This window comes from Rhipicephalus microplus, chromosome X (assembly GCF_043290135.1).
Source record: "Rhipicephalus microplus isolate Deutch F79 chromosome X, USDA_Rmic, whole genome shotgun sequence".
Lineage (NCBI taxonomy): Eukaryota > Metazoa > Arthropoda > Arachnida > Ixodida > Ixodidae > Rhipicephalus > Rhipicephalus microplus.
The window spans coordinates 329,338,717-329,365,860 of NC_134710.1; the positions used below are offsets into that span (position 1 = coordinate 329,338,717).

Genomic DNA, 27,144 nt, shown 5'->3' on the forward strand with positions numbered 1-27,144 from the left:
AGCCATATATCAACACATTTATTTACTTTTTTTTTTTTCAAGATACACTCTGGACAGAGACATGCCAGGCAAAAGAGGGAATAATTCAGATTATTTGTTGCCAGCTCCTGTTGTGTACATGCAATGGTACATTCAGATCTTCCCCAACACTACTTTCTTCAAGACAGTTTTTTACTCTCTGCAAAACAAAAAAAAAAGAAGAAATTTTTGAAATAATATATGGCATGGGCTATCAAAGTTCAAAAAGTGCTTCCAGTGGTTACAGTCGGCTCTTAGCAATTGGCCATGACTACGTTTCGAACTTAGACCACCATGCTGCAGGCTAATAATTACTGTATTAACTTGAGAACAATAAAGATTTATCACAGAGCAGAATACAATTCGAAAATACAAACTTAAAAACATCCATTTAACAAAATACTTCCTTTTTAACCATAAACTAGAGAAAAGTAAGTATTGTAAAAGATTAAATATGTATTTATGTACCCTTCAAAACACACACTATCATACACTAGTCTTTTAAACTATGTAGTTTACAAATGAGCACAAACTGAGCATGATGAAGGAATTCGTGTGATCAGGTAAAGGACAACGGATGAAGAGAACACTATGCAATAAAATTCTATGTAAAGGTGAAGGCTGTTTACAAATGTACAAACAGAAAAAGAATGTGGCCTCTTTCTACTCTGAGAGTTATCACACGAACACTAAAAGAAAATATTGAGTTGACATGCATTGTTAAAATGGCTTTTAGAATTAAAGTACCATTCGAGAAATTCTACAGTGCCAATTTCATTCTAAAAAAAATGCATAAAGGCGCCCTGCAACACTTTTTGAGCGTGGTCGGAAAACGCGGCCGATCGGTAGTAGAAGCTCCTCACAACACGCGAGCCAAATATTATAGCGCAGCAGGCGGCCTGGAATTCACAATAAATTATCAAAGTCAGCTAAAAATTGCTTTATCTTCTCTCGACAAATGACAGAAGACGCTCAAAAATCACTTGTAGCAAGCCCATCTATCGGCCATTGGCTGATTTGAACATTGCGGGCTCGGTCGTTATGGAGATGGCAGCGGGAAGCTGCGACTTATCCACACGTGCACGTGCGATCACACTGATAAAGCCAAACATTCGAAGAAAAAAAAAGAAAAAGTGCTCAAGGTTACGAGGCGTGGGTCACGTATTTTCTTTGCCCCTGCCATTTCTCCTTGCTTAGCTTCCAGCGCTTTCATCGCGGCGAGAGAAGAGACAATGCGATTGCAGCGTACGACAAATCTTCATAACTCCGCTCTTACTAGACGAATTCTTAAACTTTTTGCAGCGTTGAATTCATAAGGCAATAAGCTCTTCCAGTGATTTCATTCCATGGTCACTTGAAAAATTGTTTCAGGGCCCCTTTAATGAAACCATGCATGCCAGAGATGAGAATAATGTTTCTAGAAGAATGGCCAAGGACAAGCTCAGCTTATCGACAAGCTACCAATGAACAAGCTGGCTTCATCTCAGTGCTTTGCCATGATGTGGTGGATGGCACCACATATCCATTTGGACAGCAAAAACAGAAGCGAGTTCACTTAGAGGGAGCAATTAAAATATGTTACCAAGAAGCATCAGCAATAGAGAAAACATTTTAACAATTTCTGGTCATAATCTGCCCAGTACAGCAGTGTAACACATAAGGGGCGAAATTATGCTGAAACTGCCGTTTGAAAGGTTTGCATATGCCTGGCACAATTTGAATCACCCATACCAGGGCGACGAGAAAAACATTACATTGGCCACCACGGTTATTTACTGTCCAACAGGCTACAACACTACGGCACCTCACCAAAGACGCAAAAAACATCCTACCAGATTGAATAAATAAGTCTTTGTTTAAAATTGCATAAAATTGCATAAATGCGTCTAATACAAGACGGCATGATTGTACATGCGGTCTTGTATTAGACGCATTTTGTCTTGTATTAGACTCAAAAAATAAATTTTTTTAACCATTACAGTGGGTAACTTCAAGGGGCCCAGAAACACTTTTTCAAATAATCATAGAATAAATTCTCTGGAAGAGCTTATTGCCTCACGAATTCAACACCGCAAAAATTTGAAGAATTGATCCAGTGTGAGTGGAGTGAAAGATCTGTCGCATGCTGCGATTGCATTCTCTCTTCTCTCGTCCCGACGAAAGCCCTGGACGCTAAACAGAGAGGAATGGCAGGGGCAAAGAAGAACGTCACACGCCCCTCGTGACCTTGAGCATTTCTTTTAATGCAATAGCGTTAGAAAGCTCGTGTCACAGAAATTACGCCATCGGCGTCAGCATCGTTGGTTGTGAGCGAAAAATTGTCTGTGAGCAAAAAATCGAGAAAGAATAAAATAAAATAAAAAAATTAAATTTTCGGTCCTACGAAAATTTAACCGGGCCATTCGCGTGGCAAGCAGGTGTCTTACCACAAATCCACAATGTTACTTACAGCTGCTTCGGGAAAAAACACTACATAGATACCATGTAGCGCAAGGAGTCTCCTTAACGCAATTTGTTCGATAGGTGTCACGACGAAAACGAGCTCATTCGGCGATTTGTAGGCGCATTTGGGAGGCCGTCAAACTGTGTCGAAAAAGGTTGGAATAGTGCAGCCATAGCTGCTAAAAACACAGGAACTTTCAAACAGCTCTAAAAATGGACAACTATGTCCATCTAGCGGAAAACATATTATGCCTTTCCAGAGGCACTGATCAAGCAAACAGCAAAGACTAGATAATGTGCTGCCATCTGTAAGGCATTGTGAGACTCTTTATGCCCCTTCAAGGAAATGCCATTTCAACAAACTGCAACACTTGCATAGATTTAGCTTTTCATTCGCACGACACCATTAAAGAAGTGAAGTACTGCAGTTGCCATTTCACCGACCATAAAGCGATGCTTGTTGCGGTTACAGGTGTCCAGAAGAACAAGTCAAACAATTGCCACATAACTAACACAAGGCGGGCCACAGAATGTGACTACTTACAAATACATGTCTCACGCCTACGTGCATTTCATAATACAAGACCATGTGACTATATCACTGTGCAATATTTTTGTGAAGTTGTTATTTAAAAGTGCTGTTAAATAGATTGAAAACATGTACCATTACTATGGATACGTTGCGATTGCATGCGCGAGCGTTTGTGTGCGTGCGTGTGTAGGTGCATGCTTGTGTGTGTGTAACAGAACATTATTTAGCCGGATTTCGCTATCGTGTTCCAGCTATTAAAGACGATGCTTAAGGGTCCCCCAATTTTTTTTCTTCGAATGCGCCGATTTTAAAGTGCGATCGTGCGTGCACCTATCAACAAGTTGCGGCTTCCCGCAGCCATCTCTGTAACGGCTGAGCGCGTCATGTTCAAATCAGCCAATGGCTGATGGTTGATGATTAGTGGAGTTTATTGGCGCAAGGGCCAGATGTGGCCAAAGAGCGCCAGAGTGATGATAATGAACTGTGCGATATGCAGTGTGGATAAAACAGATGTGACGTAGCTGTAAATGGGCCTAAAAACAGTCGCTGTAGGTGCGTAAAATATACATATAGTAAAATTATGGCAATGACAAAATGACAAATGATGTGTGCTAAGGAGACATAAAATGCTTTAAGAATGATATGTATATGAAATAAAAACTTGGCGTGGAGCACCAGTGCCTCGGCAGAGCCCATAAAACAAGAGCATGGAGGCCTGGGCTCATTGAAAGCTGCTATCACAGCGGCATTTTCTAGACAGAGCATGCGCTATGAACTTGTTGGGCTAAAAACATTCCTTTAGAAAGCCAAGGACTGATTTTGCGTCAAAAAGCGGCTCTTCGCCGAGAAACATAGTAGGATGTAGAGGAAGATGATAATGTATCTTTCTCTATCTTTCAGCTTCCGAACACTCCAGGAGGACGTGGAGGACGGTTAGCCTCTTGCCACATCTACCACAAGTAGGAGGTTCATTGCAAGTCAGAAGAAAGCTATGGGTACCATATGTGTGTCCTGTTCTGAGGCGACAGAATAGTAGAACATCAGTTTGCCATGTTCTTGTAGCGGAGGGCCAGTAACCCAACCGCGGCTTAATCAAGTGAAGCTTATTATTTATTTCTGTGTCCCACAAGCATTGCCAGTGGCTTTGCAGTTTCTTGTGTAGGAAGAGTTTTAGATCTGTTGCAGGGACAGTAGCGGTAGGATTAATAGCGCGCAATATAATTGACGTGGCCATTTGGTCAGCTAACACATTGCCCTCAATGCTTCTATGGCCAGGTACCCAGCAAATAGTAACATGTTGGTTGGACATATACGCAGTACACAGAACGGAATACAGCTTAATTATTACTGGATTTCTCAACTTAAAAGTGATCTTAATGCATTTACAATGCTTAACGAGTCTGTAAATATAATTGATTTTTGTATGTCTGATTTCCGTATATGCTTCACAGCCGACAATAGTGCATAACCCTCAGCCGTAAAGATACTTGTTTCCGGGTGCAGTACACCGGATTCCGAGAAGGATGGTCCGAGGGCTGCATAAGCCACCCCTGCATGCGACTTAGAAGCATCGGTATAAAACTCTACGCATGAGTAGTTGGACTGAAGTTGTCGGAAATGCATTTTAATATGTGCTTCTGGTGCGTGTTTAGTGATCTCGACAAATGAGGTGTCACAATGTATAAGCTGCCACTGCAACGGCGGTAAAAGTTTCGCTGTGGGCATAGGACAAAGTTCTAGCAGTGGAACACCCATTTCCTCACTTAAGTTTCTTACACGCAAAGAGAACGGCTTTCTTGCAGCGGGTCGATTATAAAATAGGGTGGCAGCGATCATATCGTTTATAGTTGAATAAGAAGGATGCTTGATTTTTGCGTGTACCTTTATAAAATATGTGAAACTGCTATAGGATCGCTGCAGGTGAAGTGACCACTGATTCGACTCTACATAGAGACTCTAAATCGGACTTATCCTGAAAGCACCGGTCGCAAGTCGAATACCCAGATGGTGAACGGGGTCTAGGATTTTTAAAGCACTTGGCGTTGCGGAATGATAAATTATAGAGGCATAATCAAGGCGCGACCAGACAAGGCTTTTGTACAACTTCAAGAGACACTTCCAATCACTACCCCCATGTTGTACATGATAGGAACTTTAGGAGGTTCATCGCTTTTCGACATTTCATTTTTACATATTTAATATAGGGAAGAAACGCGAGCTTAAAATCTAAAGTGGTTCCCAGGAATTTATGCTCGCTGCTCACAGAGAGTTGGTCTCCCTTGATCGCAACATTTGGTAGTGGCATTACCCCTCGCTTATTGGAGAAGAGTACACAAGTACTTTTCTGGGTGTTTATTTTAGAAGCATTCTCATCTGCCCATTTAGCGAATTTATTCATTCCAAGCTGCACTTGTCGTTCGCAGATAGACAGATTGCATGATTTGAAACTTATCTGCACATCATCAACATACAGGGAATAAAACATCACGCTTGGAATTGCTGACTGCAGGGAGTTCATTTTTACAAGGAAGAGTGTGCAACTAAGCACGCCCCCTTGCAGAACACCAGTCTCTTGGGTAAATGATCTAGAGAGAGCATTTCCCACTTTTACGCGAAAAGTTCGATTAGACAGATAGCTTTCAATTGTGTTTAACATGTTCCCATGGATGCCCATGGCGGCAAGATCGCATAGAATCCCGAATCGCCATGTGGTATCGTATGCTTTCTCTAAGTCTAGGACTACCGAAAGTACAAACTGCCTATGAATAAATACATCTCTGATGTATGTCTCTATGCGAACAAGGTGGTCTATTGCCGACCTCCCCTCTCTGAAACCACACTGAAGGGGGTCTAGTATACTGTTACTTTCTAGAAAGTGGATTAAGCGCCGGTTTAACATTTTCTCATATAGTTTGCATAGACAGCTTGTTAACCCTATTGGCCTGTAGCTTGTTAACCCTATTGGCCTGTAGCTAACGGCCAAGGACGGGTCTTTGCCTTGTTTAAGTACCGGGATGACTATCGCTTCTTTCCATGACAATGGAATATACCCAGCTTCCCACATGGTATTGAAGAGGGTTAGGCGTGTTTTTAGTGCTTCGGGGTGAAGGTACTTGATCATTTCGTACATTTTGCGATCGCCACCTGGCGCAGAAGTGTTGCAGTACGCAAGAGATGCCTTAAGTTCAGCTAATGTAAATGGGCAGTTGTAAGTCTCACTGGATGGACGTTTACATTTAAGGGGTTGCCGCTCTTCGCGTTCTTTGAATCTTAAGAATGTTTCTGTATAGTGTGATGCACTTGAGACATATTCAAAGTATTCGCCTAGGCAGTCCGCCTGCTCCTCCACGCTCTCTCCTCGGCTACTTAGCAAGGGTAGGAGGTGTGACTCCTGACCCACTAACTTGTTTACCCTATTCCAAACCTTTGTTTCGTCAGTGTAAGCATCTATACCGGAGATGTACCTATTCCAACTTTCTTTCTTTGCTAGACGATGCATTCTTCTGGCTTGGGACTTAACCTGTTTTTGAAATTGGCGAGGTTTTCAGCCGTTGGGTAATTTCGGAGTAATCTCCAAGCTTTATTTTGAATATTGTGCGCTTTCCGACAATCGTCGTTCCACCATGGAATGCGACGCTTATTAGTCATTTTGTTAGTTTGCTTAATACACTTCACGGAAGCGTCAATAATAAAACCTGTTAAGTATGCTACAGCATTGTCTATATTAAAATCAGCAATGTCATCTCCGTCTAAAAATGTAATTTCTCGGAACAGTTCCCAGTTGGCTGAATTGGTGTTCCATCGAGGAAAGTCAGGCATGCATGTATCTTCTTTGTTAGCTTCAACATAATTGGAAAGTGGTCACTCCCGAAGGGGTTCTTGAGAACAGACCACTCCAGATATGGAATAAGTGTACTCGAGACAATACTCAGGTCTATAGAAGAGTATGTGTTGTGTGTAGTGCTATAATATGTTAGTTCTTTTTTGTTCAGTAGACATGCACCTGACGAAAACAGAAAGTGTTCTATCAGGCCTCTTCGCCCATCTAAACGGGAGTCGCCCCATAGGAGATTATGTGCATTTATATCACCAACTACTATATATGGCGGAGAAAGTTCATCAATGAAGCTTTGAAATTGTGTCTTCGAAAGTTGATAGCACGGAGGAATGTAAATAGAGGTAATTGTTAGTAGCTTCCCGACCAGCACTGCGCAGACAGCAACTGCCTCAAGAGAAGTTCAGAGGTTCAATTGCTTACAGGCAACATCTTTATAAACTATTATAGCGACACCACCCGCCGAAGCGGCAGTGTCGTCACGGTCTTTGCGGAAGATGGCATATTGCTTTAGAAAGTTTGTTTGTGTGGACTTGAGATGTGTTTCTTGAATACACAGCACCTTTGGAGTATGTTTATTAAGAAGTTCTCTAATACCATCGAGGTTATGGAGAAGTCCTCTCACATTCCACTGCAAGATCTGTGTGTCCATTTTAGATGTGTTTTGTGCTGTGTGCTCAATGATGAAAATTTAGCTCACGGACCCTTTCCAGGGGCAGTGACACGAGTTTTTCTTTTTTGGATTGGTCGACGGAGTCGCCCCGAACCTTAGGCGCTGGCTGCACCCTCACGCTCCGTGTTGTGTCTACTGCCTCTTGCGAAGCGCTGGACACGCGCTTTTGCGAGCGCAGCGTTTGTTTTGAGGGCCTTGCCTCAAAGGACGAGACCTTCGCGGCCCCCAGCCCGGAGGTTGATGGGTCTTTCTTGGATGGCGGAGCAGCACTGGCTGCCACTGCCGAGGGGGCGAATGGTGTCACCGCTGGCTCACTACGCGTGTGCCAGACAGCCGCCGGGGGCCGTCGTGGCGCAGCCCCCTGACACGCCACTTCGGCACAGCTGGTTTCTGGTAGGTATTACACCTGCCTTCGTGCCTCCCTAAATGAAATGTTTTGTTTTACTTTAATTGTGACAATTTTTTTTTTTTTTTTCCTGCATGGGCATGACCGTGAGTATGCGGCATGCTCCCCATTACAGTTTGCACAGTGAAGAGAGTTTTCACAGGCATCAGATGTGTGTTCTTCAGCACTGCATTTCGCGCAAGTTAGGCGGCCTCGGAAGTTCTGTGAACTATGGTTAAACCGCTGGCATTTGAAACATCGGAGAGGGTTTGGTATATATGGCCTCACTCGAAGCTTGATGTTACCAGCCTCAACGGAGTCGGGCAGTACATTTGAATTGAAAGTAAGTATCAGGTGCTTAGTCTGGACTTCTTTGCCATCACGCCTCATCCTAATTTGTTTCACGTTGATGACAATCTGTTCGCTGAAACCCTCCAGGAGAGTTCAGCCTCCGTCAGCCCTAACAGGTCATCATCTGAAACAACACGGGTGGTGTTCATGGTTCGGTGTGGAGTTACTATTAATTCGGTATCGCCGAATTTCACAAGATTAGGCAGTCTTTCATATTTTTTCTGGTTGCGGAGCTCCAACAGGAGGTCACCACTTGCCATTCTCGATGCTTTATATCCTGGGCCAAAGATTTCCCTCAAAGACTTTAAAACTAGAAAAGGTGAAAGTGTTCGCACTGGTTTGCCGGGTGTGTCAGCGTGGATAACATGGAATCGGGGAAAAAATACTCTCTGGTGACCAAAAAACTGGGACTTCATCGGTGCGCCCTCTTTTCTGAGGGTGGTCAGGGAGCGGGGGGAAGGAACTAGCCATGTAAATGTTTAATTTTTGGCAGCGGCGCCAGCCATCCACCATAGAGTCCTACAAGGGGACGCTGCAGGGTCTGCAAGTACAGGCCCTGCTGACGCCAGCTGTACGCTACCACTATAACCAAATATGGTGTATCCAAGGTAGGATAGCCACACAGGGTTAACCCTTGCCGCCAGGAAACAGGGAAGTCAATGGAAGTGAGTAGAGGACAGGAAAGATTTAAAGTAAGAGAAAAGACGAAGATGTGAGGAGGAGACAGGAAAAGGCGACTGCTGATTCCCTCCGGGCCGGTCAATCTGGGGGTGCCATCTATGTGAAGCCAGGGCCAAAGGGGTGTGTTGCCGCCGCTGGGGGGCCTTCCAGGTCCAATCACCCAGCATTGGCTCAACCCCCAGGATCCCCTTTTCCCCTGACATGGCAAAGCCACGCACAGCTAGGCGTAGGAAGGGGTCGAAACCCCCCTGTTATTTCGGGTCTGTGGTGTCGCTACACACCAAACGCCTGCTTGCGCAGACGCCCCTGCGGGGAGCCAATGGCTGATAGATGGGCTTGCTACGAGTGATTTTTGAGCGTCTTCCGTGATTTGTAGAAAGAAGAGAAAGCGATTTTAGCTGACTGATAATTTATTGTGAATTCCAGGCCGCATGCTGCACTATAATATTTGGCTCGTGTGTGCTGTCAGGAGCCTCTAACACCGATCGCCAGCATTTTCTGACCATGCTCAAAAAAAGTTGCAGGGCCTCTTTAAGGAGCATTAACTTAACAGTATCTTTGACTTAATATTAACTTAGAAACATAAAAGTGCAGCTTTTGGCACCTAGTATACTGCACAAGCACGGCAGCTTCATTTGCAATTTTGCTCCTGAAAATTTTAAACGTGGTGCTGATTACAATGCTTATACCATACTTCACAGGGTCACTGCACAGCAGAAACAATTTTTAGTTCTGTTTCTTTGGTTTGTTTCCCTATTTATGATAGAAGTCTTCTTCGTAGCTCTTATGTGTGTCAAAAACTTCATAAAACAAACTTTCCGAAAGAATATTCATTTTGTTAACGTCAAGAACTAACAAAATACACTTGCTTTATTATTATTGCACTTGTAACTGGATTACAGTGAACCACTTCAAGAGCATCTTCCGAGATTTCGTTTGACTTGTGCTACATCACCTTCAACCACCCGATGAAGAGTTTCCTGAGGAAAGGGCTCAATCTGCAATTTTCTCTGCAACTCGAAAAGTGGCTCTTCCCAGTGCTTCTCATAATAAACACACATTAGGTTCTTGGCATTGAATCCCACACGCAGGGCCCAGGGCAGATGAACATTAACATAATCTCGACGTTGCCTAAAAAGGTAAAAATACATTTTATTGTTTATTTAGATCAGCTTCTATCATTAAAGAAGTGCTAACTCACTGTTGGCAATGTGATAACATGAACTCTTATGCCAAAATACAACTTGCCACACAGCATAGCATATTTGCAATGTAATGACCACAGTCGAACACTCAGTATTACTGCATGTTATGTTGCACACCTTTGTTTAATAAAATATGAAACATTACCTAGAAGGTAAATATGTTTGATGAAGATCTGTCGGGCTGGGTGAAATTATACGAATAAAACAAACCCTTCAGCCACTTTTAGTCTACAGTTTTTAATGTTACAATTTAAAACTAAAAACTAGCCCGATGTTTCAGGACCGATTCGGTCCCTTTCTCAGGGGTGAGTGTCAGGCTGGCTCTGAAGCTGGCGACTTTTCTTATTGGTGTCCCTCTCTCCTCCATCATTTTTCCTGCCATTCTTGTTGCTGCATAGCTTTTCCATTGGTTCTGCAGACTGTGTACATATACACACAGCAGAGTCCCAGTTGAGCAGTTAACGTTTCCTGGAAACATCAACACGGAAACATTAAAAGGCCCGTAAACCACCCAGAGGACGAAATTCGGTTGTGGTGGGGAAATTGTGTACGAGTGTATGACGAGCACGAAGCCGTGAGAATTTCGTGAAATGGTGCAGTAACACCGGAGTTAGACGCGTTTGATTATCGAAATCGTGACGACCACACCTTTCGCCCTCTCCTGCGCTTCCCTCCGCTGGTATCCTATCCCACGCCGGTTTGCCCTTTGGCCGAGTGCCCCTCTCAATCTCACGTGGCAAATGTCATCGCTGATGCACTGCTTGAAACACAGTCTACTTCAGGTTCCCGTGACTCCAGCCATCGAGTCCGTCAGTTGCGTTGCAGCTGCGTGCTTGTTGGCGAACTGTGACTACCGTTATCATGCCGGTACGGACCCTTTGTTGGGCGCATGCCTTCAAAAGATCGGCAACGCGATGGACCCATACGCAGACACACCGGCCGCAATAGATGACTCGTGAGCGGGTTCACGCAAGTGGGCAACACGACGAACAACAACAAGCAGCGTGGACAGCTGCCTGCAGACTGACCGAAAGTTGTAGCTCTTGCTTGACCAATCAGGATATTTGGCTCGGCGCGTCAGAGATATGGCACGGCGCGTCATGCAGAGTCCCGAAAGGCCTGGAAATAAGGAGGAGGAATGGTTTTTAGAAATTTGAGGCACGCTGGCGGCTCGTAGCGCTGCCACGTGTAGAATCATTGATCGCGATGGCATTTCACACACGATGCGCGTGTTTACTTGAAATGTTTGAAAAAATATCGGAGGTGGTTTATGAGCCCTTTAACACCTAGAAATATTGATTGCTCAGCTGGCACCATAACAAGTGTATATGTACACAGTTTACAGAACCAGTGGAAAAACAATGCAGCAACAAGAACGGCGGGAAGAATGACGGTGGAGAGGGGGATACCAATAAAAAAAGTCGCTAGATTCAGAGCCGGCCAGACACTCACCCCTGAGGAAGGAACCACATCGATCCTGAAACGTCGGGCCAGTTTTTATGTTTTTAATTTCAACATTGAAAACTATAGACTAAAGCTATCAAAAATAGATTAACAATTAGAAAAAAAAGGAAAAGAAAATACTTGCTCAGATGGAATGCAAATAAAGCACTAAGAATGAGCTTCTCTACAATACTTATCAGTGCTACACAGTGCCTGCCTTATTTCCACTTCAATGCGACAAGAGCCCTTGAGCACAAGTGAAACGAGATGTGTAGACAAGCATGCATGCAAAACTCCACATATCCTTTGCTGAGCTTTATGTTTGCGAGAAACAGAGGACTGTAGCAACAGCTAGAACAAGCTCTTATTTAGACCGGCATAAAAAAAAAGTGTGGAATATTTTACACAGGTTCAGATAATAGCAAGAGAAGTCTCTGCCTCATAAAGAAATACTCTGCCTCATAAAACAAGTTTTGGAACAACACCTCAAAGTGGCAGACACATAAATACCATGTCTAAATTAAAAGAACATAAGAGAGCAATGAAAAATCTGCACAAACCAGAAACTCCTGCTTTCGGAAATGTTTTTTGCATATATGTGGCAGAAGCAATGTAAAAAAAAAAAAAGGCAGACAGGCAGAGGTATAGACCTTATGCGAAATCTACCATCAAGTGGCCGCTGAGCGTATTTCCGCCATGTTGAAGGCTAAGTGCCTTCCGCATGTGCCAACACAAAGGGTATGTATCAATGTGTGGTGGCCGATATGAACAGCAACGCTGACATATTTTCGTGAGCAACGTTTTTGAGAGAGGAAATTGGGATGCCGAAAAAAGATTTGTACAAAATGAACCACTGTGTCAATAGATTTCCTCGCAGCAGATCATTCTGTTGCTTCGTTTACTGGTTCTGACTGATGCCGTGTTTATGTTCACTGTTCTTAACAGATGCCATATGTGCTAGTATAGGCACTCATCAGAAAACACTGTTTCGTGCCATGCCAGAACGAGACGGTTTTTGCACCATGAGGTTGCAGGCACAGACAAACCGGCCTCTTGTAAGAGCTTTAAAGCAGCAACAGCTACTCAGGCTTACTTGAGCTGCTGTTGAAAGTACTACTTTGTTTATTAAATTGCGATGACAATTACAAGTTAGACAAGTAGCTCGTGAATGCCATAAATTCTCAAAGAGATTTTCACCAAAGGGACCTGTTGTGCTGGAACGCCTTGTTTGTAGTTTGTTTTTGACTGTGGAGTTTAATAAGATAGGGTTTGGTGGGATGCTTTGCAAGTGTATTGCTTCACCATGCATATTTTTAAAGCATTTTAGAGGAGTAGCCAAGATGCCCTGACAGCCCCCCCCCCCCCCCCCATATATAGTTTTCTAAAAGTTTATACCCCAAGAAGAGCACATATCAGGTTCTTCAAAATGCTGATCCAACTTCAGAGAAATCCTGTATCTACCCATGTGCGCTATGAAATGTAAAAAGATGCTTCAAGTATGTGACAGTTTTCATATAAAACTGAAAGAAAATGGTGTTCTGGCAAATGTCTTGCATTTAATCGTCGTTGCTCCTACCATTGATTATGCGCTGAAGTAATTTCGCAAGCATCGAGTTGGTGACCCGAAACTGCTCTACTGCAACAGGTTGGAATCGTAAGGTGCGAGTTGGCCCCGAAAGCAACAATGTGGACACAAATACTTTAGGCTCACTGCGCATTTACGAGCGCATGCCATAATGATATTTAATCAAATGCCTGCTAATTGGCAGCTATTTCTTAGATCACGTAACACTTTTCATGTTCACTTGCCAAGTGCGTGATCTCGAGATAAGGATTTTTTAAAAATTTCTAACCATGTATTAATGTTATACATAACATAATTGGATGATTATGTGACAGCATGCAACAGCGTACATTTTGTTCTAAAAATAAAGTACAAAGTTTTATTCAAAATTACATGCACCGGATAGACACAGGCTGTTCCTTACAAAATACACTTTAAAAATGGGTCAACTGCACTTTCTTACCATTATCGCTATGCACAGCCGTGTCACGATAAAGCCTCCTCCCAACCATCTGACACAACACGCACGATATGCAGAGAGCTAACAACACTTTATTCGCTACACTGAAAATAGACAAAAAATTTATAGCGTAGCACAAAGCTCCAGTCTCAAGACGACATGCTTAAATGTGACTCTCTGATGAGCTTGTACTTTCTGATATTGAGGCAGTTCTTTACATATAATAACAATCACCGTAATAAACAGGAAATGCTGGTAACGTATACAAGGCCTCACACACATGTTTCACGTCTTTCAACAGTGATTGCCTCCTATCAAAGTATATACAAGAAGTTTTAGCCGCTACAGCAATACGATTCAGACACAAGCCTCAAACATGGCATCAAATCGGTAGCTTTTCCGAACCTACGACAGATGGCTGCAATCGCACAAGATCTTACCACACCATCAACTGAAGTTTACTGAAATGTATAATAAAAAAATAAAGAAATAGGCTGATTACAGAAACTGAAAAAATTAAGGCAGCTTTGCACTAGGGGTACCAAGCCTAAAAGAAGTGCGAAGCTGGGCAGACTTTCTTTCTTATTTTCTTTCTCCTCTCCTCTCTCGTTTTTTTTTTCTTTCTTTCATTCTTTTTTTTCTATTTATTTCTTCCTCTCTATTTCGTGCTTGCTTCTGTTTGTTAATGCGTGATTTTGCCTTCGTTATGCTAGGCACACTAGTCTTTCATCATTAAGGCACTCTTGATCATCATTAAGTAATCATCCTCAAGGCACTCAAAAACAAGAGGAAGAAGACTTCTCCTTGGCAAGAGCTCGTGCTGAAGATGCTACAGTGGAGCGTTACGCCACGAGACAACGACAGCACACAACAACATGAGAGTTAGCTGAAGGACCAGTGGTGTGTATGATGTATGACAGGGAAATAACTACTGTACTATTCCAGCCAACAACATATAAATGCATGTAAATGAGAGAGCCTGAAAAATGGAAACAGTAGAAATGAGGAGAAAACAAAACATTACTTTGGCTTCAGGCGCATTGCTCCAAAAAGTCCACCAGTTGAGCACATGGGCAGCTTAGTGTGAATAGCTTCAACCCACTTGACAGTCACTTCACCCAGCATGTGGATTGGCATTTCGAGGAGTGTGTGGATCAGATCGTGTACCTCACGATACCTCTGAGCCACGTAAGCCAACTCAGCATCGTCAACAAACTGTACAGGAAGTCTCGAGTCAGGCGTCACATTCTGCACAGGAAGAAAATTCCATGGAGAAGGAAAACTAACAAGCAAGAATAATGGTCAAGTGTGTTATAGACAATGCAAAACAAAAGGCAATCACATGCACATCCATGAGCCACTAGACACTGCTTATCATAAATTCTTGAGCACCATGCCACAATTATAAAGCCATACCACCAACACTGTTAATAAACAATAAATTTTGCCTTACATTGTTTTAAATGCCAAGTGTGGCCAAACATCCTGTTTAAACAGAGAAGGCCTCATCGAGACCCATATTGGGCCAAAGGTGATGTTGATACGGTTTCGACTTGTATGTAATGAACTGCATGCAATAGCATATCCTTGTGGTCAATTACAATATGTGGCAGCTTTGTTAATCAGTTGCTTTTTATGCAATAACACACACCATTCAATTACTTTTTCAGAAATCAATTACTTAGGAAAGGTTACATTATTGGAAGAGGCTATTCAGGCAACTCAGCTTTGAAACTTGAATTTGACAGGAGCTGAAAGCAGAACAACCACAACAAATGCCACGAGCAGCCTTGGTGTTGTGCATGTCTGATTTTGGCAGACTTATCCAAAACATCATAGTTATGGCTGGATAGTGACGGCCCTTTCAGCTTTCCATTAGCCCTACTGACAGTTTTTTTGCCCAGAAAATGCAATAGCCAGGTCAACTCATTTTACTTGCTGGATTTTTAATCACACAGAAAGTAGATGCAATTAGCTACTTTCTTTCTGTGCCTTGTACAAGTCATATAGAGTCACAACAAGATAAAATGTAATGTTCTGATTCTGTAGACCTCATTTGGGAGCACTTTACCACCAGGAATGATCTCTATAATATGAATTAAAACCACATGGCTGCCATTGCATTTGGAAAGAAGTGTGAAAGGACATAAATAGGAAAAAAAAACCTGCTTTCAATGAAGTCAGAGAAAAGGGTTCTAGTGCAAACGCAAGGGGAGAAGTGGTGCACAATTATATTCGTTTGCATCTGAATAGGACAAACCAGCCAATGCCTCATTTTTCAACAAACACTGACAAATGTAGCATTGTTTGTCTACGTTTGGCCCATAACAACACTGGATGAAATTCGTATTTGGTCAAGCGTACCAGTGGTAAGGCACCTTCCCAGTGGTTAGTGGATCAGGAAGCACTGGTCGGTGATGCTTCATAGTGTTTTCTTCTAACCAGTGTAAAGATTCTCTGGTGCATGCAGTGCTTGCTACATGCCTATAACAACGCAGCCAACTGTAATGTTATGCTCAAACTAAGACATTGTTTGTTTTAATCTTTGACTCTATGGCTACCTCCGGCGCATTCAATCCGTTATATTTTCATTGAAGGCGTAGTGAAACTAAAATATATACACATTATCTGCATGTACTGGCTCTACATCCTACACATACTGGTTCCCAACTTGCACCAGCAGTCCACGCCAATGGGACTAATTTCCAAAGGTGTCATTTCTTTCTGAAAGTACTACGAATTGGAAGAGAATTAGTACCTACGTTGTCATGTAGGAACCGATAGTAAGTGTAGCCAAAAGTGTAATCAGGTAGGCTGCTGAGGTAGTCCAAGTTCACCGTACGAGTGTTGATTCTCGGCCGGTCTCTGCGAGAATCAACAATTAATGCACTGCTTACCTTATTTAACCTAAAAACATTACTCCACCTTAATATCTGTCGCCCTTCCTCGTCATCAGACATAATTCTGTGCAAGTCTCGAAAAGCGTACGCTCCAGTTACTTCTCCAAACACAGCCACCATGTCTGCAACGACCGGCAAGCACTGCTATAAATTGTGCACATAATCTTCGGTAAGTTACAAAACATTATCTCTTACCATCCCTGAACGGGTCTGTTATAGCGGCAAGCGCTGAACCGACTGATATGAGAGCTTTCTGGGCGAAAGTTGTTGGTATGTGGCCAGGATACAAGGGACCTTGTTCGCGTGAGTCTGCACAAAAGATAAATATCGCCAGTTAACCTGACTACAGAACACTTATTTTGAGCTTCAAATGAAATGAAAGCAGCACATTGCAACGCAGCGTGCTGCCAGACTATCGTTGGACGATTTACCATGGTCTTGCACCTCGGCGCCCTTGGCGTGTGTGAGCGAACGACTTGTCAACAAAAAAGATTTGCACGCACGTCTCCCTTCAAGTAAACGCGGCAAGCTACAAGCGACACGTTTCATAGTTATGCTTTGCTAAAGCACTAAAGCCGCGATTGTGTATATACGTTTACAGCATAAAAATGACTGCACAAACGTTTAACATCTGCAGGCCAAGAAACACCTCACTACCCGCTGCGCCACAAAACCAAAACACGGTGATGTTGATGCCGCTAAAAGTTTGCGACCGTGGTGAGAGCCCTACTCCCGTGGTAAACTAGTGCGTGCAGGGTGTAACAAGCACGGAGGATGCCACGAGCATGATCCTGTTTAACCGAACTTTCTTTTTATTTACATGCGTTGCGATGTCTACTGTAAAACATAATGTTTAACGAACGCAACACAGCGACGATAAACTTGGCATTTTGATGGACACATCAGCGTTTTAGAGATGCTAAAAACAAGGTTCGTGAAGTTGGCAAAGAATTGAGTGAAAGCGAAAGTGTAGCCGACGGCCTGCACGATTCCTCAAATTGTAGCTGGAAGGCCACTGAAGTGACCGATAAGATGTGTCGCGTTACCCATTACGATAAGGCTGCAGCAGAATCTCTCACTACCCACGCTCAAGCGCAGCTTTTCGGCCGCGCTTGATACGCGGTGTTGAGTTGAAAAGTGCGAATCATGAACGACGCAGAAGGCTCGAGCTTTGCGCCATGCATCGAACAGGTAGTACATATTTACAGAGTGAAGCTCAGTGAGCATGCGCTGTGGTCTGTGGATGCGTGAACTCAGAGATTTGCTGTGTTACTTAACTACTTTGTTAAATGCGTAGTTTTAAGGTGTTACATTTCATGCCCATGTGGTTGAAGCAGATGTCCACAGAGCAATGTCTTGAATCATTATTGATTTACCATGCCCAAAAAGACCACCGATGCGCGCGCGTTTCAATTTTGTTGAATGATCGTTTTGTGTATGGCCTTTCTGCATTTCCAGAGATTTAGACCCCAGCGTAAGGCTATTAAAGGGACAAATATTTTTTTGAAACAAATTATAAGCGTCTTATGCGCTCGATCGTTTCCTCGTGCCACTGGTGATCGAAACAGCGCCTGGCTACGACATATTACTAACACATGAGCTACCAGGACGGGATGTACTGAAACGACTCTTGCGTGGTAATTTGACAATTTTCGCTGCATACCCGATCGATGATATGCTACATGCGCAGTTAAAAGGGAGTAAGGGCATCTCGTAGAGCTGACACAATATTGATTGATGATGATGATAATCGCGCAGACTCAGGATGTGTACTAACAAGCCTGTTATTAGCATGTGCTCACAAACTTCAAGGAGAAAAGAAGTGGGCGACTGGAACTTGCAGAAGCCTACGAAGGATGGAAGAGAAGGTCAAAAGCTTTATTTGAAAGGGAAAAAAAATTTTGGCCACTCTAGGGTTTCACTGGCAAGAACCCACAAATCATCGCCTCAATCTGTGCATGGAGGTGTGTTGTTTGACAAGCTGGAACATCAGAGGAGTGTGTGTGTGTGTGTCCTCTATGACATGGACTGCATTTCTTGTTTAATGGTTAGAATTCTGAACAAAGCAATACACTTAAAGGCCAACTCTGCCAACATACAGAACTATAACTTCAGTATGTACTTGCCCACCATTTTTGTCAGTGCTCAAAGTAGGACTGCTGTTTATATGAAAAGCAAGAACTTGCTTTAACAGTGCTTTTCGTTTTACATTTGTGCAGCTCTTATGATGAATCTGGCCCGATAGGCTTCTGTTATTTCAGTTCGAGAATGAAAAGCATTATATCACGCAAATCCACTTTTTTTTTTTCTTTTCGAGCTGCCAAGGCATGTACAAGTGTACAATAAGCATGCGTATGATTTTGCCAGGCAGTGCACTTAATGTATTCATGATGTTAATGTTTAGTACAAAGAAATGACATAGGATTACAGAAGACATGAAACAACAGCACAATAGAGAGCTCCCTTCATGTATGGGTGCTGGACATCTGCACACAGGTTTTATATGCTCCTCAGCCATGTACTTGTTTTTTATTTTAGTTTATTTTTTGCTGATTGATTCTCATTTCTTTTATTCGCCCTATTTGGCACGCTAGCCCTTCTTACTTTTCCATCCCCGTTTTTGCGCTTGCCCTCTCCTTCTCTTCTGTTTTGATTGGGGGAGAGCGTATGAGGCTTATGCATACACGCATCAAGGTAGGTAGTTGCTGCCTTGAGGAAGACAACACTCTAACATTGGCTCCAGCAATACTCAATGTTTACGGATATTTTATCAAAATAATATGTGAACTCACTCAGTGGTTTACTAGCCCGCTGTTTAGCTCAATTGGTAGACTAACTATTCCTGAAAGGCTGTACCCTGAGTTCAGCCTTACAAGCAGGGCAGACTTTTTTTTTTTTTTCAGTTTTCCAAGAAACTCATTTTTTAAGAAACCTATGGATTCCTTCGAAGGCTTGTTTCTGTTTGTCTGCGTGCAAATTGCTTTTAGTTTAACTCTTCTCGACAACCACATGATTTCCTGTGTAGTTTTTTTTATACTGTAGATGTTAAATGATTTTCTCCTTAAAGCTTTTTAATTTAATTAGATTCCTGTAATACTGATTTACTATGTTTAAAGCACATATTTCCAGGAGTGGACATTGTATATTATCTGTAGCTTCAGAAGTACTTAAAATGCCTACAGATAGAGTGGCATAAGTTGTATACTTAGTGGGCATGCATATCTGTGTATATGTTCTGTGCTAAGTAGGCTGTCCCATTTTCTTGGGAACCTCTATAAAGTATCCCCGGTATGTTCAAGTGAGCAAAATTACAATTCAATGTCTTCAGAAAATGTTGAGAAAAGTGCATAGTACACAAGCTGGAGATTCGATTGTGCAAGATTGTAAATTAAACACATCAGTAAAACATGTTTCTCTCACAAGGAAAGCATACTCCAGAATTTCTTGGTACAAGCTTGTTTTTTCTTTTTTTCTTTTAAAAAAGATGTGCAAAAAAACTTCAAATGTTATCCATAAAATATATACTATATAAACAATTAGCTGTTATTGAATTATTTTTTAAACCTAAATGGGTGCACAAATATTTGGATATATTTTGTACATTTTATGAGAAAAGCTTTCTTTCTTGGCCAGAATGTTGTGTTGCTGCTTATCTGCTTATGACACATTTTGAATCATGGGTCTCAAACATATGGCCCATGCATGCAGGTCAGCCATCACACGTCTTTCATCACCAAACAGGAGTGTGAAGTTCATTTCCAAGGAGGCTGGAGGCAGAATATTCCATTTGAAAACATTTGGCCCCTACAGTTACAAAACTTGACAGTGTGGTGCTGCCATACAGCTTCAAGAGAAAAAAATTCACAAAATTGCTAAATAAAGAATGAAAATGAGATAAAATAATTCACAACACGAGACTAAGAATGATGAGTGTTAAATTTCAGTTTCACATAAATTCTCACATACCAGTGCTGAACAAAGTAACATAAATAGCCAGGGTGAAATGCTGGTGGTTAAAATTAATCTGGAGTCTCCTGCAGTGTCCTCATAATCGAAGCATGGTACAATGGAATGTAAAACCTGGGAATGTAATTCCTCATTAAAAATAAATTAACAAACATTATGCTTAGTCTGCAAACAAAGGGTTCTAGAATATACTATACCAGTCGGGTAAACTATAGTTACCAGTATAGTTACCAATCTCGAAAGTGATGTGCATAATTTTATGTAGAGCCACATTTGTTGTAATCAGTGTAACTGGTGAGCAGAGTGCTACAAGAAGCACCTTCCAATGTGGGGTGCATACCGACTATATTGTAGACTTTCAAAATTTAGAAAACAGGAATAGTAAGACTTTATTATAACATAGAAATGTCCAACATGAAAATAAATGCATAAATTATGTTCATTATTTGTTACAGGGTTATAATTGTTATATACTGGATTGTCGACAAGCATTTTAAATTTGCTTTGTTCCATTCAAACAATATATTATAGTACTTATCTATGTTTGTTATGTTGTACAAAGGAAGCTGATGTGGAAAATGGTTTGGTTGTTAAGAGCAACAGAGAACTGTGGTTTCACAATTACTTATCCATCATCAGCCTAACTACGCCCACTGCAGGGCAAAGGCCTCTCCCATGATCCGCCAATCAACCCAGTCTTGTGCTTTCTGCTACCACGTTATACCAGCAAACTTTTTAGTCTCATTGGCCCACCTAACTGTCTGCCTCCCCTTCACGCATTTGCCTTCTTTGAGAATCTAGTCAGTTACCCTTTATGACCAGCGGTTATTCTGCCTACAGATAACCGCTGGCCATTAAGGGTAACTGACTGAATCATTTACTTATCTATGAAGCACTTAAAGTGCTTTCGCTATTGTGATAAATTGGCCCATTAAAAAGTTTCATAAAAGTGTTTGAGGGCAGTGCTCCAAGAAGCTACATATACTGAGATTATTATTATTTTTTTAATTGCATAGAGCATTTGCAACAGTACAGTTGTAGTCATTGCAATGAATTGTTCAAAGAATGGGACATCTCTTAGTGCTAAAATGTTAAAGCATTTGCCACACATTGTGTAAGTGGTCTCATTAGTGTCCATCCGTAAAATCAGTGGGTATATTTTTCTACAGTTTTTATTCTCACTTAGCATCACTACCTTTTTCTAGTGACAGATGTGCTATAATTACTGAAGCAAAAAGTTAGTTTCATAATGCTAAAAGTATACCTTTATGCAGCATTGGCACATAATCAGAGGTTGGAGCACAGTTATGCAGATTATGAGAGGTGTACTTGTGCTTCTTAATCAGCATTTTTTTTTATTTGTATATTATTTAGTCATTTTTCAGTATGTCTGTAATGTGTTTACTGCCTTGTATCACAGTTAAAATACGTTCGAAGTCACGAAAATGACACTCGTATTGCTACAAAATAGACAGTTATAGATAATGGGGCAGAAGCCACCCACACCTCCTAACCTAAAGCTCTCTAACATTTCAGTTGCACAAGACAGGCCTGGTATCAATACCTGACTTTCTATCAGATAATGAAGTCAAGCAGATGAAGCAAGAGTGTCAAAAAATAATCGACAGCATTGAAGACAACATCGAACAGCCAACCATTTTCACCACAACAAATAATGAGGTAACATAAGGAAGTTCACTATCTAGCCAAAACAGCCATAATGAGGCATTAACAAACTAATCAGCTATGCAAAAATGCATTCTATTTGAAGGGAAGAAACACATACTTCTTGGAATCTGGTGACAAGATTCGAGCTTTTTTTGAAGAAGACGCATTTGATGAGCAAGGTAGTATCGAAAGCAATAACTGCAATTTTTCATCCTAATACTTGTCGTGACTTAAAGATGACTTTCTGCCTTACAGGAAACCTGGTAGTAAGTAAATCAAGGAGCATAAACAAGATTGGGCATGGTAAGCTGTAGATGAAGCAAGTATTTTGCAGAGTAGGCATGACTGGTAAGAGTTGATTGCAAATTTAGTCTTGTGGGTGAAACAGCATGGCAAGCTACAGCTTGTAAAATTCTGTGATCTACTAGTAAACCATAAGACTAAGTGAGCTAAGTCTAGGTATAAATTTCGTGCATACAAAAGACCGAAAGTCTGTCATTCTTCATACTGATTTAGAACTTTAGGTAATTGAGCAATATTTAACACAATATACATAAAAACTATGGAAATTTAAGCTTGGAAAAGCATCAAATAGTGAGTTTTTTCTCTTGGTGCTCTTGACAATTCCTGGCTGCAAATGCAATCCAATGAATTAGACTTGCCGCAGTGATTATCAGCATGCACAAATGGTAGGATAGCCGCCACTGCCAGGAAAAGTCAGCACCAGGATGGAAAACAAGAATTTTAATGTGTTATATGCAAAAATACAAAGCAAATGAAAATCTGTTCATAAATGAAATCCTTATTAGGAGCACTTGGTGTGTTCATAATTTTTATAGATAAGGATTATGTGGAACCAAAGAAATGAAGAGTGTGCATATGTTTTACAAAGATGGTCAAAAATGCTAGCACAAGCTGTTGCGATAAATGTCAGCAATGGGTCGATGCCTAGATGTATTAGAGGGATACAAAGAATGCACATGGACTAATAGGAGGAAACTCTGCTACTTTGAATGACAAAAAAAAAAATCTATGGAATGGGCATTAATTAGGTTATATGTATGAACTACTGATATACAGTGTGCTTGAACCTCACGATTAGAAACAGTCGAGCAGGGCATATGACTGGAGCCAACATTTCGATAAAGAGACTTTGGCAGGGTAGCTGCTGCTTCCTCAGCAGCATTTTTATGTGTATCGTGGAAGAGGACAACAGCAAACTTTTGTCCCCCCAGGAATTTTTCCTGTTCAACAATTTCTCTTCACTTCAAGCTCCCATCTTTCCCTGAACTTCTGTCTTTTACAATGCAGCTTATAATATGCTGATTTAGGGACAACTAAAAATAAGGCCTATTAAGGTCAAAATGGAGCAGGCTCAGTGAATAAAAAAAAAAAACTGGATGTGTAGATGGCACTTGGTACTCCTTTGTTGAAGCATAAAGAAAGCTATCTGTTGACAGTTCTTTTAAAGGAAATGGCAGCATCAGGGGGGCACATTCACTGTCATGACCATGAGTGGAACAGGCCGGCCAACACTGCTAAGGTTACACATACAACAATGTGCAAGAAAGGAGATGGGGTAACAGGTGCCAAAGTTTGTGGGTCTGTGTTCCAGTGGTGGCAAATTGTTCTTTCATCCACTTGCATTTACCTTTATACTATAATTGCTATAACTTAATTAAAAGCTACATAATGGTTTCCTTGAATTCAGTATCAGCTGGCTTCATGCTGGTGGTGCTTAACAAAAATAGGTCTCTTGATGTGTTCACCTTCATTCATTCCTACGTAATATGAACTGACCAATCTAGGAAATTGGTGTATATAACGTAGGTTCAATCTAAAGAAAACTGGAGTATTGAAAAGTCTCTCCAGTGAAGTTAAAAAGAGCCTGAACACAATAGTGATGATAATAAAGTGATGAGATGTTGAAGGCAGGTAACCAAAATGAACAAATAATGCCTGCAATGTTACATTTCGTTTTGCTTGTACATGACTATGGTAGCTGGTAAAGCTAGATGCCAACATCCTCATGCACTAAAACTGCAGCATATGCAATTATTTTCTGATGGTCAAAATTACCTGGAGCCTGTCCTAGAGACACCCTTTAAAAGCCATAGTACAGAAATGCATTGACATGCAATATATTAATTATATTGAAGTAAATGAAGTCATTAACAGCAGATTAAACAAAAGGATTAGAGCTTAAAAATGAAGTATGACCATGGATACCCTTCACTTAAAAAATGCATATCATAACATACCAAACAAGTGCCAATGACCGATCCGGGACAGAGCAAGCGCCCCCTTCCCAAATCTGGTCGGATTATCTTTCACCTTAGGGAGGGGGGGGGGGCTTGTTTGATATTTTACGGTAATGTTTTTTATTCAGAAAAACCTTCACTCGACATGTGCTGACATGCTGAAAGTAGACTGAATATATTAAATTCTCAGCTGTAATAGAACCCGTATGTATGTGGCTGAAGTTAAAGTGATAGTATCTAGCATATATGTGCCTGACATTTTAAGAGCTCAACTTGCATGTTGCAGCTTTGCACTGGCTGAATCCCGTTTTTAGACGCATCTCCTTCAGCTCCAAAGTAAAGGTACACATTAGCAACTTATTTTGCATTGGAAAAAGCAAAAATACAGGGACATTTCAAACAAGATGGTTTCATTTCAGGCACTGGTTAGAGAAGTTGGATTCCAGGATCCATGCATTGTTCAAAGCATGTACATTTTCAAGGTACAATTTGTGCAATATCATTACAGTTACGATTAATGGTTGTACTGCCTAAATGTCGACTACCCCCACCACTTTTCAGAACCCAGAAATCGGAGGCGAAGGTAAGACAAAGATAAAATAACTACCAGACTTGGAAACTGAGTGCTGCCGCTTTTGGTATTTAGTGACAGCACACCAGGATGCAACATTTTTGTACACTGAGCCAAACAAGCTTATTGGCCTCTGGTTTCCACTGGAAGATGCCACAATGGAGAATGGTTGCCTCTGGTATATTCCTGGATCCCACAAAACTAGTAAGCAAATATAAAGGAGGGTGCCACTAGTTTGCAACTACACAATTTTTTTCATGTCCGAGTGCATGCTACGACAGTTCTAGGTGCTCCTATTACTCAAAAATTACTTCTGAAAGGTTGTGAAGGGTAAAATATTCAAGGATAAAACTTGAGCTAGTTGGCATAGATGCGCCATAAAAAAACAGCACGGGTATACGAGAGACCAGCGATCTGTCCTGTTGTCTATTTTCTCTCGTATACCCACGTTTTTTTTTTTATGATAAAATATTCAGGTTGCGAGAAAATCTAGAAAAAACGATAAAGCCGATTTTGAACCTCATGTAACACAAGACGTTCAGTTTTTCTCAGTGGATGATTAGAGGCCACCAGAGATATAACCTGCTTGCCTACTGCTGCTGCGTATATTCTTCAGCAGCAGCATGGCATGAATAGGCTCAGTTTTGATGCTTTTTTTTTACTTATAAAACAGGCTATTTTTGTGGTATATATTGCTGTTACGGCCAAAGTATCAATTCAAGGTGCGAGAAACTTAGCCAGAGGCAGGCATGCCCGTGTGTTACAAAAATGCGGTTTTCAAAAAATTGATTTTTGAATGATTTTGTACACTGACAGACTAATGTCCCTTAAATCCATTACCCCCTAAGAGGACAATGTACTCAATGTTTGCTGATTAGGAACTATGTAGGCCCTTATAGGCGCAGTCAAAACATGTCACCTCATGGTGAATGGTGCAAAAACTACAAGATGGCATCACCACCCTGTTTTTTTTTTTGCGCATTTTCTCACTTAATAAACGTCTCCTCGCAGCAAGCGTGGTGACTTTGGTACCATGTAGTCACTGCAATGAATTGTTCAAAGAATAGGACATCTTTTAGTGCTAAAATGTTAAAGTAATTGCCACATGTGGAATACAAGACAAATTGTTCTGCTGTTTAGTGCGTCCCTTCAACTTACCCTATTCAGGTGCCAGTCTAACGTGCAAGTGAACTTGACAAATTTTCGTATATGTGGATTCAAACATGCGGTTACAACCAGTGTGTCGGAACGGAACGAAAATGACAAAAATATTTTGGAATAAATCAAAATTTACTTCCATACTTGATTTGTTTTTCTGGGCAAAACTAACCGCTGTTGCCTTATTAGACAGACATAGGTTAAAATAATCATAAAGAGGAGCATTAAGTCAGTTTTCAGAAGTTTTCACTAAGACTGTGCACCAAGACAGTGGTGCATTCACTATGCGAATGATTATTTTTGGGTTTTACGTGCCAAAACCATGATATAATTCTACGAGACACATTGGCTGTATACTCTGAATGCATTAAGACCATCTGGGGTTATGTAACATGTACCTAAATCTAAGCTAATGGGTGTTCTTTGCATTTCGACTCCATCCAAATGTGGCCGCTGTGGCCAGGAATCAAACTGTGCCTTCAAGCATTCACAATCGATTAATGGCACAGAAGATTAGGGCAAAAGCATATCTTTTTCAACCTTGCACACAAACAATGGCACCGAGATATTAATGCAGCGTTGTGAATGAGGAAGGGAATCGAAAGTTCCCGATCTTCATCACCGACAAGCACATGAAGCCAACAGACAAGCGATGTTACGTGTATATGTTTCTGCCATTTCTGTGTCGAGAGCTCTCTCCAAATTTTCTTGGTTGAACCTCTTCTTCCTTTGTAATGTAGTTTTGGTCATCCTAATTACAAATATTATTCAGTACCCAGTCGGTTGCATCCTGTTCCATGACATAGTGGTTAGCGTCGGAACTCACGCCTCCACACCACTGCATAACATAAACTCCGTGCCATCAACTTTACTCTCTGTGTTTTCTCTTACACTGTGCTTTTGTATATGCCTAAAACATCTTCCTTTGTACGCTTTTCTCCTCCTCTCTTTTCTTCCCCCTCTCGCGGTGGCGGCCCACACTCGCGTTCTACTGCAGCTCAGCAGACGGAGAATAAACAGCCATACCGCAC

General features: G+C 41.5%; 2 protein-coding genes across 7 annotated transcripts in view; one reads left to right on the forward strand and one right to left on the reverse strand.

Annotated features, from left to right (window-relative positions):
• Window positions 1-17,669, reverse strand: Coq4 (Coenzyme Q4). Of its 4 annotated transcripts, none has more exons than XM_075879637.1 (7): window positions 17,536-17,669; window positions 16,685-16,798; window positions 16,515-16,611; window positions 16,352-16,454; window positions 14,614-14,837; window positions 9,873-10,048; window positions 1-178 (listed from the first exon to the last, which is right to left on the reverse strand). In XM_075879637.1, the coding sequence occupies exons 1-7, from the start codon at window positions 17,537-17,539 to the stop codon at window positions 159-161; spliced, it is 738 nt and encodes a 245-aa protein (XP_075735752.1). In that variant the 5' UTR covers window positions 17,540-17,669; the 3' UTR covers window positions 1-158. The 4 variants fall into 4 exon arrangements, with proteins under 4 accessions (XP_075735752.1, XP_037269539.2, XP_075735753.1 ...); XM_037413642.2 differs by lacking the exon at window positions 17,536-17,669 and adding an exon at window positions 16,921-17,220; XM_075879638.1 differs by lacking the exon at window positions 1-178 and adding an exon at window positions 11,151-11,241 and having other exon boundaries at window positions 9,911-10,048.
• LOC119161259 (phytanoyl-CoA dioxygenase domain-containing protein 1) overlaps window positions 17,271-27,144 on the forward strand; it is a 19,207-nt gene continuing 9,333 nt past the window's right edge. Inside the window, exons 1-8 of one of the 3 annotated variants that reach the window (XM_037413640.2) lie at window positions 17,271-17,419; window positions 21,992-22,135; window positions 22,227-22,302; window positions 22,379-22,426; window positions 24,671-24,726; window positions 24,804-24,866; window positions 24,946-24,967; window positions 25,031-25,159. In XM_037413640.2, the coding sequence (XP_037269537.2) occupies window positions 22,052-22,135; window positions 22,227-22,302; window positions 22,379-22,426; window positions 24,671-24,726; window positions 24,804-24,866; window positions 24,946-24,967; window positions 25,031-25,159 (478 nt within the window). In that variant the 5' untranslated portion in view covers window positions 17,271-17,419; window positions 21,992-22,051. Of the gene's footprint in view, window positions 17,420-17,541; window positions 17,681-17,724; window positions 18,454-21,991; window positions 22,136-22,226; window positions 22,303-22,378; window positions 22,427-24,670; window positions 24,727-24,803; window positions 24,867-24,945; window positions 24,968-25,030; window positions 25,160-27,144 lie in introns of those variants that run through there. The other 2 variants (XM_037413638.2, XM_037413639.2) reach the window with 2 other exon arrangements.